The sequence below is a fragment of the Meleagris gallopavo genome, chromosome 2 (genome assembly GCF_000146605.3).
Source record: "Meleagris gallopavo isolate NT-WF06-2002-E0010 breed Aviagen turkey brand Nicholas breeding stock chromosome 2, Turkey_5.1, whole genome shotgun sequence".
Taxonomy (NCBI): domain Eukaryota; kingdom Metazoa; phylum Chordata; class Aves; order Galliformes; family Phasianidae; genus Meleagris; species Meleagris gallopavo.
The window spans coordinates 16,630,409-16,642,261 of NC_015012.2; the positions used below are offsets into that span (position 1 = coordinate 16,630,409).

At 39.5% G+C, this 11,853-nt stretch overlaps 1 protein-coding gene across 2 annotated transcripts in view; it reads right to left on the reverse strand.

Moving 5' to 3' along the window:
* Positions 1 to 491: 491 nt before the first annotated feature.
* The window catches only part of FBXO28 (F-box protein 28), a 12,141-nt gene continuing 779 nt past the window's right edge, over positions 492 to 11,853 (reverse strand). Inside the window, exons 2-6 of one of the 2 annotated variants that reach the window (XM_019612639.2) lie at positions 6,903 to 7,012; positions 5,767 to 5,905; positions 3,225 to 3,420; positions 1,924 to 2,031; positions 492 to 1,427 (exon numbers count right to left, since the gene is read on the reverse strand). In XM_019612639.2, coding sequence (XP_019468184.1) covers positions 1,033 to 1,427; positions 1,924 to 2,031; positions 3,225 to 3,420; positions 5,767 to 5,905; positions 6,903 to 7,012 — 948 coding nt within the window. In that variant the 3' untranslated portion in view covers positions 492 to 1,032. The remainder of the gene's footprint in view (positions 1,428 to 1,923; positions 2,032 to 3,224; positions 3,421 to 5,766; positions 5,906 to 6,902; positions 7,013 to 11,853) is intronic. The other variant, XM_010706671.3, reaches the window with a different exon arrangement.

An 11,853-nucleotide genomic window follows, 5' to 3' on the forward strand; every position in this document is an offset into this window, starting at 1 on the left:
ATAGCTTAAATTTTTCCGTAACACAGCATTTCATTCAAATGGTGTCCCCCTGAGTTTAGTTACCATAGGGACAGTTTGTCTGATTCTTATGTTTGCCTACATATCAAGTGATGCATAGGCAGCTTCTCAGTTCTCCTGCTTTGGCCAACAATACCTGCAAGCTGCAGGCAGTGAAAGCAGCAGGTAGCCTGCAGGTAGCTGGCTCCCAATGCTCCTGCTGCTAGCTCTGCAAGACCTTGCTGTAAGAAAGCAGTTGTGCTGAATGCAGGTGTGGAGCTATGGCTGAGGAACGAAGGAATTGTTCTATAGGTCTCTGTACTCAGAGCGAAGGACAACTTCAGACAAGTGCTTTTAGCAGGCTAAGCTCTACATGCATCTATCCGTGCAAATGTAGAATATGGCTGCCAAGACCTAGAATTAGGGCGTGTGCACGTGAAGACTGGATAGAAGGCCTTTCCTTGTAAGTTTACAAAAATATATAGGCAATAGCGTAATTTAAGAAGTCTGTTTTACTTGTTACAGAGATCCCAAAAAAGTATTCGCTGCTTTTCAGACATTCCAGACAAGGTCACTTATAACAAAAAAAGTCAAGTTCTCTAAAACATGATTTTAAAAGCATTTCTTTTCTTCAAGTGAACAGGACATCTGCTTTTAAGCTCAACTTTTTAGTCAGTTAAGACTGAATTTATTTAAGATTTTATGTGAACATACGCATAAACACAAATAAGTTTACTTTCAACACATTTGCACGGGAAAAAAAAAAAAAAAGGTTAACTGTTCAAAATGTAACAGAGCAGGTCTGGTTAGTATGTATCTATTGCAAATCTTAAAGATCCTGTGCATTAGGCCCACCCATCCAGAAAGCAGGGGAAAAGTCTCAATGAAAGAAAATTCACGTTCAAGTCTAAGTGGTGTGTTGAAGAGCCAGCAGCCTACGTGACACCATGAAGCTAATCACAGTATCCAAACGAGCAGACCTGCTTGGGCTACTAAAGCAGTGTATCCTCCTGAAGGCGTCAGTGACTCCCCAAGTTATTTTCTGTTTCGAAGGCGTTTAGATTTCCTAGGACAGTCTGTGGAATCAACCGCCTTCCTCCGTTTTCTAGGAGATTGTTCATTTGAACCAGAACCTGAAGAACTTCCTACTGCGCTCTCCATCACCTCTCGCAGCTTGCGTTCGAGCTCAGCCAATCGGGCGTTCTGTTCACCTATGATTTGGGTTTGCTCTAGCAGTTTCTGATCTTGATCTTGGAGTTGTTTCTGTTGCTCTTGCACCTTGGTGCGAAGCTCTGAGATTTCCCGCTTTAGCACTGTCACACCCGCACCGTTTGCTTTTACTTGCTGCTGGAGTTTGGTGACTTCCTGTCTCGAAGGATTCTGCTTGGAGAACAGCTGCATTGTTGTTAGTGCTGCAGAAGGCCCTGGAACTTCAGAGAAAACTCTGGTTAGTACTCCACATCGTTTAGACAAAAGCAGAAATCGTGTCCCACTTCTACTTTGCTTACCCCTACATCACCCCCTAGCACAAATCTGAGTACTGGCTGGGTGAACATGGAAACAGACTTACTGTTATTTTAAGTATCTAACAAGAGCACATGGCATTTCAGGTCACAGCTAGTTCAATTTTAGATACTTGGATTTCCAGTAGCATGGAAAACAGCTCATTCTTCATTTTCCATACATAAGGCCGTCCCCCCCCTTCAGCCAGATCAACAATTACAGAGAGAACATGTGGTCAGCTAGAGTTAGTGATACATGTTAAGTCAAAAACCTGCAGTGCAGCTATAAATTAGACGTATTATACAATAGCTATATAAAATGTATTTCAGTAGGGCACTCTTATTCTGCTGTCATAGTTGTAGATAGATACAATTCTAATTGTTTTTTATTCAGGGCGTAACAAGATATCTCAGTTTAACTTACTTTTTAGAAGAAGGGGATTTATTTTCCATGATGATGTATACTCATTCTTCCTAAGTCCTAAAATCATACTGGAGTTTGAGCTTGGGAATGTTGTTTTTATTAAAATTCCTGCAAATCAAGGAGACTAACAGCTACTGTATAATTTCTTTCACTTTTTCTAACATAAAAAGGTATCCATCACTTTTTCTACTGTTTTCTAACAATGCAGTGCAAGTAAAATGCAACTTGTAAGCACTATGAAGACAGAACAATCTGGAACAGCCTTGAACAGTCATCCTCTTCTTTTTTTTCTTTAAGATCCACTTATTTGACACTAAAGGGTTGCCATCAGATATACTATTCCCTCAACACAGGATAGGTACTTTCACATCACATTAAGCCTTGGGTTTGGTGAGCAGACTGACATCAACTATGGTTTTGGGCAATGCTTCCTTAGCTGACAGACTCATTGGAATTGAGGTATAATTATCTAGATATAATTAAGAGGTGGAATACAGTCTTATGGCCAAAGGGATGGATGAGACATGCAACAAACTACAAGCAGTTCCTACAGTTCAGCCTATCATTTTTGGTTAAGCTGTAATTTTTCTTTTTTGAGTTATCCTTTCAAAGAGCATATTGCAATCCAATTCTCCGATGGTGTGTGGAAAGAAGTTCAGTATGGGGAAAACACTACAGTTCTACTAACTTTTTGTTTCTGGCCATTCTATGAGGCAACTACCTTAACACTTCAGTTCACATCAATTACGGAAAGCCTGAGAGGTTATACAAAGGACCAGTTTGATTATTTACAGACCATTATTTTAGCTGCCTTTTCAGTGTTACGCACAAGCATTCTGATTGTTAACATGTACCTTGTTGCTTTGGGAATGCAAAGAAAGCACATACTTGTGTGTTCTAGCTCTCTATGTACTACAGCAGCTTAGGCCAATTCATTTGCTGATCCTTACTAAATATAAAAGGCGTCTTGAGTTGTCATCTCATGTGCCAAATTTCAACCAAGTGCAACGATAAAGTCTCATTCATTGGTGGCACAAAAGCGTTTGTTTAATGAATACACACTATGCATAATTGTTACATACATTCAAGTGACCGTTCTTTTGCCAATACAAAGCCTCCTTAAATTACAAAGCGAATGAATTTCATGGCTGGCATTCTTAAGACACAAGTATCGTTAATTCTTATGTGATAAAGCTCACTTATTCAAAGGAGGGAGCTTTAAAAAGATAGTGCTCTGAGTTTTAATAAATAAAATAATAAAAAACAACAAAACCCACTTAACTATACATTGCATTTAATACCTGGGGCAGCTCCTATCAGACGTCCTGATACATCTGACCCAGGAAGCTTCCTTTTCAGTATTGGAACAATCTTCTCATCAAAATATTCCATAGCCATGGAAGAAATGTCCCTTAGTTCTTGAAGAACTTCATGAGCTCTCTGAGGAGCTCTTGTAGAGTTTACATACCTTAGCACACGGTAAATTTCATCTATTACCTAAAACATTTAAGAAGAATTAGGATTTTTCCGATAAAGACAAGATTATCTCAGATCATTCTAAAAGCGTTGGCACATCAGAGACTTTCACTATAGAACTATTACTCCTGCACATCACTGTGTGTTAGTTCTTTATTGGTGTTTGGAAATGAAGTATTGTTTGCGATATACCAGACAAACCATTCACTTGATGGATCACAGTTCTATTGAAACTCGTGAAATAACATCTGTGTGAAATTGTTTTACTGCATCCACACTGGAATTCTACATGCTCAGTAAAGCATCATCGTTTCTTTTTGGAGAACCAAGATGGAAGCCATTCAGCTAAGCAGTCATTCCCACAGCCAGTCATGAGACATGCACAACATAGGAATGGAATAGCAAGAATTACTGTTATGTCAGTCTGAAGAGCTGTAAATATTTACATGAATTCGCTTGCTCCTACTCAAAATATTGCAAATTTGGATTACACCCAAAATGTATTACGAAATACCAATCCAGGACTGGCAGAGAGCATAAGCACCCTCTTAACAGGCTTGAAAAGCAGCTTTTTGTTTAGCAGAACTATAGAGATGAAAGGTGCCTCACTAATCTATGAATTACAGTCTGAGCAGGCCAAGATAGGAGTGCTGGTTTCTTACTACAGAAACTACCAAGCCAGGAATTTTGCACATGATTAAGAATAGCTTAAGACTCTACTGAAGGATGTGGGCTTTAAGAGCCTAGAATCAACAGAGCTGCATCTTGTGTTTTCATAAAGGAAGCTTAGCTAAAAAGCTCCAAAAGACATCATCAAAGCATCCCATCTCACAGCAAGCTCCCAAAGGCTTCTTTCTCTAATTTTACCCACATTACATCCCGTCAGTAACCACATCTACAAAGCATTCTTTTGCTATCTTCAACATAAAATCTTGCAGTGGCACTTCACTATGAAGTGTAAAGAACCCTTAACACAATACGCTGAACCTCAAACCAGGATTCACGTATTCTAACACATTAATTTTCTGAAAGTTCTGCAGCAGCTTCATTCAGGGCAGGTGGGGGAAAATCACAAGCTGAGCCTTGAATAGGCTTAACCAAAACCTGACTTTCTGGTGAACTGATAACTGTGGTGAAAGAGCAGCAGCAGTATCAAGTTCATATACCAAGTAAACAGTTAAAAAGGTCTCTTTTAGCTGTTACACAGGAATACAAATAATGTCTTTATGACCCAGTGCCCAGAAGGAAAATGGCTGCCAAACTTGTTTGCACAACTCCTACACACCCCAGGTCTAGCTTCAGCATTGCCTTTCCACCTACCCTGAGGAAAAGTAAGGCAACATTTCTTTTAGGTATTCTATTCAGTACATGAATATCATGGCCTTACATTTATTTGACTTTGTTATATTACATTGTATTTTAAATTAGATTATAGATATAAAAATAATATAAACTTAATAAACCTAAATATATTAAACTACAGTAATTTAGATTAACTTAGTATCAAGGCAATAAAAGTGTATGGAAATCAAGTTACCTCTTCAAGATAAAAACTATTCATGCTGATAGCCTATCCTGCTGACTGAATGCAGAAATGCCTGCCATGCTTCATCTCAATCCAACAGCTAACTTCTGCATTCATCCCAGAGCAACCCAGTTATCTGCCCACGAATAGCAGAACCTTAGGCTAATGGTCACAGATTTTGTTTCAATCTAAGGTTTTTTTGAGTTTCTTCCTCAGACGATGATCTTGTCAATTCCCCTCTATCCCTCTGTTTTCACAGCTTATAAAACAATCCTATCGCTTGGTTAATTTATACTTTATGCTGGGGTAGTAGTCTGAAATACCAGAACTGTTTAGTAGTAATAATATTGAACAGAGTTTACATACATTTAAAGTTTACCCACCTAATTTACAGAAACACCTCATCCACAGCAACACTGAAAGGTGTTTCCACATACTATACATCTCATATATACATCTCACTTCAATTAACTTGAAGTATTCAAACCATATGAAAAGATCTTAAAGTCTTCTGCTGTATCTTCTGATGACCTGGACTCCAGCTATTTTGTACAGTTACAATTCAGAGTTAAAACCTACATATCCTGTGTTGTAAAAATCCTTGTAAAAATCCTGAGGGAAAGTAGATATTAAATTTTAAATAGTATTTAGATACAGTCTGGTTCATTCATTTCACACTCCTGTTACAGAGGAGCATTAACTTGTGTGTTCTAAGTATGTCAATCAGTTTCAGTATGCACATATATTACATAATCTGGGGCAGCTGGGACAAATGTACTTGAAGTTACACAATCATGTTTTTTAAAAACATACACATTCACATAAATTAGACTACATTTTACCTTTCCAGGTATGAAGCAACAGAGATTGGAATCCACATACTTCATGAAAGTCATATTTAACAAAGAGAGTCTTGTTTCTACAGCAGCAAGGATGTCTGCATGACGAGCTAATGAATGGTTTCTTCTTTCTGACTCTCGTCTAGAAGACAGACCATTAAGTGATTTACATGCAGTAATTTAACAATGAGTTCACAAAATAAAACTGTAACTATCACTCAAGTTAATTTAATCCTTAAAACCATTTAGAGGTTTGAAAACACAACCGCTACATTTGTTCTGTCTACGGACAAAACATGGCAGAGATTAGATATCAGCTCATAATAGCACAGTGCACTTTCTGAAGACAAGTTTTTTTTTCTCTAAATAATTACATCTTTTGCTACCCATAAACTCTGTATGTCATTTGGGACTCTAAAAGCAGGCTTTCAGTACTAACTAGCAGCAGACAATGAGTCAGGGTGGTTATTTTTATTCTCCCATATTCCTGCACTTAGTATTTCAATGCAACACACAAATTTAATATAGCATTACTGCTTGCTACAAAGTTCAAGCTTTTGGCAAATAATCTCAGCAGTAAGTAGCATTTAGTTTCTTCGCTTTGACTGGGAAATCTGATAGGATACAGCAGCAGCAACTGCACTTTATACACTGGAAAGAGGAGAAAACATATTGCTTTTGAGAGAACCATAAGCTCCCAGTAATGAGAGCTCACAGCCTCCTCCCTTTCCTAATTTATTCCTTGGCACTGAAGAACCTTGCTTTTTTAAGCAGAGCCATAGACAAATCATCGGTTTGTCTTGAAGAGGAATGGCATTTATTCGTTCCTAAGAGTCCCTTCTGGATTTGCCAGAAAGGCTGAAGAACACAAGACTCTTCTTTACTCTGTTTAGAACACCAGAGACAATTTCCAATATTCCAGCTCCTTGAATAGTATAATACAAGGTACATTCATCCACACCATTATCTTGTAATTAGATCTTAGGTTATAATGCTTTTGGGGGGAAAAACAGAAAACAAAAGAGATACAAATTTTCAAGATATGTAACTAAATTAGCCAGCAAGAATCTCCCTTTTAGCGTAATGCTGAAAAGAATCTAGCACACTGAAGTTCAACTACAATTTTAGCTGGTACATACCTTGGAAGCTGAGCTTTAACTTGCTTTTGACACAAGTTGTGGTATCTTTCCACTTTTAGAAATCCCTGATTTAACATTCGTTGACAAACCAAGTCCATTCGTTTACAAACCTGTATTTAAGTAAAAACAAATCTCTTAAGTATCAAATAATGTCACAAGACACTTTTACTATTTATTACCTTACACATACTTACTGAGTAGCACAAGATTCCCTTAGCATTTTTTCTTGAATTTCAAGACACAGAAACTGCAGTACAATTTAAGGCATTGCCATCTCTAATACTGATCATGAGGGAGTGCTACATTCCACACAGTTCACAAGCAAGTCTCCTGATTCTTCATAACAAGAGACAGTAGGCTGAATTCCACTCATGCATAAGCAGACATAATTTCCTTCTAATGACAATGGAAGTTGAAAAGCCCTCTTGTCATCAAGAATCACTCTGGTAGATGGCCTTGGAGGTCTTTTCCAACCTTGGTGTTCTATGATTCTATGAAGTCAGTGTTATCTGATCTCAGAAAGATGCCTCAGAAACAAGAAATGATGTTTTTCCTTCAATGCTTATAGTTCATCTTTTGGAAGACAGACAAAATTAAAGAATTATGCACTACAGCCCACAAGAAGCAAGATTCCTTTTCGTATAGAAGTCTTCTCTGTTTAACAGATTCCTTTGTTGGCTACGTTGGATACCAACAGCTGTTTTCTTTCACAGCGGTAGGTAGTAATGACGTTAATACCTGCTCTAATGCTACCAAACCCCTGAAACAGAAAGTCACACTTGCACAAGGGCTGTGTTAACAATACAGTTATGCAGCGGGGGAAAAACAAGCAAGCAAAAAACTCCAAAATCCTAGATACGTTGTTAGGGACAAACAGTGGAAAAGCACAAAGAGAAATTTTCATCATGTTTATACTGACATCTGGTGGCAGAAAATACCTCCCATATCCAAAAGGCGGCAGGCTGTAACAGCTAACAACTGCACTGGATTTTTAAACATAAGATTTTCTAATTTTACTCATTTGCTCCGGTTTCTGGACGTTGTCCATGTTTGTGACAATAAGCAGTCTAGAACCCAAACACTAAACTGATACCATTAGAAACCAATAATGTCTGTCTGCAGCTTATTTAATCAGTCAGCTCTTAGATCTCAGCTGATTCCTGATGACACCATTTAAAAATATGACACTTGAAGTTACAAGAATAATATGCCTCTCTGAGACTGCTTTGTCAGCAGTCGTACCTAAAGTAGCATTATCACCATTTTCACTGCTCATATTGGTCCAAGACAGTTTCTGATACTTCCTATCTGTAGGACTGTAAGAAAGCCAGAAGTTCAAATTTGCTCTTATTTGCCAAGTTTTGTGGATATTTCCTTACTCTATCCATAAAGCTACATCAGCCCACATTCCCTCAAATGCCAGTCCAACTAGAACACTGTGTTCAAATTTCAGTGTTAGAAAGTTGTTCCGAGACCACATGAAATGCAAAAGGTGGCTGCTGCTTAGCATGGTGAAATGTATACAGTAACATCTGACAGAAGAGCTCATTTTCCACTTTGTTATAAACAAAGCGACTCAATCTGCTAGAAGACCACCAGCTTCCCTTCCTTCAAGCATGTGTTATTTCTTCCCAACTTCCAGTATCAAAACTGGAGGTAAAAACATATTCCAAGTGTCTAGATTCATTCCATGTTCTTTTTTAAGATCAATAGAGGCTACACAGATGCCTTTCTAGGTTAAAGAATAAGTGACAAAATGCTGATGACTTCAGCAAGCCTTAAAATAGAAATGCCTGTAAATACAGATTTATTGAAACTGTGGGAAGATTAAAGCTGAGCTGTCCTTATTTGCGCTCTGCAGAACACTAGTGCAAAGTTGCTGCAGAATCTAAGACACTTCTGATGTGTGCCTCAATCCAAGGCAACCTTATCTTCAATGTTCATGGAAGGCATTTATTAACTGTTTGCTTTTCATTGTGGGACTGTTTGTTTGCAGTCACGTTTACTGTAGCAACAGCCCAAATGGAAATGTATTTCCAAGCTGAGACTAAGGACATCATTATCACCCCATTCAGAAGTGTCCAGCTCTCATCCTCTTGGCCGACTGCATCTGGAAAGGGAACTTAGAGCAGCACAATCCCATCCTACTGTTTTAGGACAACTGACCAAAGTTTGTAACTGTGACACCGCTATTGTAAATTGTTATGTTGCAGCCATGCTCAAAACTAACCACCCTTCATTAGGAGGAGCACTACTCAGCATTCCAAATGCCACATCACTGCGTCTCAAAAAGAAGACTTGTTTCTTCCAGACGAGAATGTTACCACGTTTAATAGACATTACACATATTCATTTACCAGTTGAATTCAAAGTGATTTCAGAAGGAAGTACTGACTCAATTTTACTCCATTTTATTCAGGAAAGTGCAGGCTCCACTTAAGTGAATATGGCATCATACAAATAAGGCATAATTAAGTGAAATGACTTGTTCCAGAAAAATGGCTCTAGGTTTTCATTCCTGCTTTGCCATTTTCCTACTCACAATTTAAGGCTATTTAGAGAGAAAAAGTGTTCCCTCGCCCTGCACCAGCATTCAAAGCTATCAGTTTAGGGACTCCACACTTTTTGTCAGTGTATGTACGGTGTATGTAAGCTTTGTTTAGGCCAATTGATGTCCTGCCTTCCCCAAGGTGCTTTAATCCTAAGAATGTGGTATTCCATAGGATAATGAGGCTGTTTAGGAGCATACTTTTAATGAGCATGAGACCTAAGGAATTTAATCCCTGCCGTTCAATTAATTTGGTCCCATAACATATCCTTAGCAGAATGCTACTCATTATGAAATGCATTATGAGAAGCAGCTCAAGTAAGTTCTTAAAGAAAAGTTTGCTGTTTGCGCAATGCACAAACACACAAGTGTATCCTAAAGTTATCTGCCCTTAAAAACCTGACAACGATGAATTTCCATTATGAATTCATGCCTAAACAATGTTATTTTGAAATCCTACCATAATTCTCCATCAATATTGTCTGGAGTTATGTCCAGTCTCCTCACCTGTTTAGCCTCCAGTGAACTGCCAAAATAACACCTTTAGTTTTGCATAGCAATTGAAAAGATCGAGCTGATTAAGTATATGTGGTTTTGACTAGGCCAGAACAGGACAGTGATTCTTGACGTTAGTGCTGGTTAAACAAGACAAGTGTGCTTTTCGTGTACTTTCTCACCTTGTGTGCTTAAGGGTACCATGAGGAATTCGATGAAAATTAAGGTTTTTGGCTGTCACCTACTCAAAAATTAAAAATAGGGAAAGATCAATTTCCCCAGTGCCCGTATGCCATGCTGTCCCACTGGCATCATCCAAGGGGATCCTTGGGGCAACAAAGCCAGTGAAGGGTGTGGAGCACCAGGGGAGGTTCAGGTTGAATATTAGGAAAAACTTCTCTGAAAGTTAAGCATTGGCACAGGCTGCCCAAGGAGGTGGTGGAGTCACTGTCCCTGGAGGTGTTCAAGAAACACGTAGATGTGGCATTTGCAGACAGGGTGGTGATGGGTCAATGAGATGATCTGAAGTGTCTTTTCCTGCCTTCATGATTCTATGAGTAGTTTCCCTCATTTACATCTAGTGTATGTGCATCTCTACTGATATTTATCCACTTTGTTTTTGTTGTTCTTGAAATGGCTCAAAGCAAGTCTTCTTGAAAAAACGGACTCATGTCACATAAGAGAGGTGTGGAGAGTTAAGCAGTTATTTAAGTCCTTACACCATCTTTCCCATTCTGAACTTCACTGCTGACAAAGCATTATTTACAAACACTAACAGCTTTAGAGGAAGAAAAAAAAACCCTCTACTGCCTAGTGACAGTTCCCACAGCTACCATTTATAAAATGCAAAACTGAAGCAAAGAGCAGTGCCTAGTGCGGCATACATAGAGTATATGATAGTAAGCACACCCAAACACAGTATATGTACTTCCCTTTATCCAAACTGTAGAGGCTGCAATCCAAAACAGTCATACTAATTTTTTTTCCCACACATCCACTATCTACTCTCACAGAAGAGGCAAGTCTTTGGAGATTATAGGACTGACAGCATGCTAGAAATATTAAGTACTATATCATACAACGGTCTGGGTTGGAAGGGACTCTGAAGCCCACCAAGCCCGAACCCCCAGCTATGGGCAGGGCTGCCCCCCCCAGCTCAGCTGCCCAGGGCCGCATCCTACCTGGCCTGGAGCACCTCTAGGGATGGGGCACCGCAGCTCTATGGGCAGCTGTGCCAGGGCCTCACTGCCTTCTGACTGTACAGTGTATTTGGTGCAGTATGAATAAAAACAGAGCTTCTGCTTAAAGAGCTTTCAGTTTAGAATCAGGTTGCTGATCTGGGACAAATGAGGTCCAATTCTCTGCAGAAATACACATGTAATACTATCTGGTTTAAGCTAATGAGCTCTTAAACTAGAAACAGCACAGGCAAGTTGACTGAGGGTTACATAAGCTGTGTATTAATTCCCTCACTATTATTCCATACATGATCTCATACAAAATTGAGCAAGATCGCAGCCAGTCATATTATGGCACAGTTTACACGAGGCTCCTGAGGTAGGCAGTTGAAGACTAATACTGATCTCCTCGCTGACCTCCAAGCTTTTTTGAGCACAATGAAGTTTGCAGGTGGAGCTCGTATCTTTTATTAGATCCGTGAGCACGGCTGGGAGCAGCGGGCAGACTCTCGGGCAGACACGGCTTTAACTCTTCCTTTCTTGCCCCACATTTCTTTCTAGACACCGGGTAGGGTCCTCGGAGCAGCGATCTCGCCATCTCCTACACCCGGGGATTTACGTCTCCGGCACCCCTCGCTGCTTTACAGGGCTCGAATGGGATCAAAGGCGTTAAGAGGCGGCAGGGTCCCGCTAGGAACGCGTGCACGGCGCACACCTGCACGCCCGTATG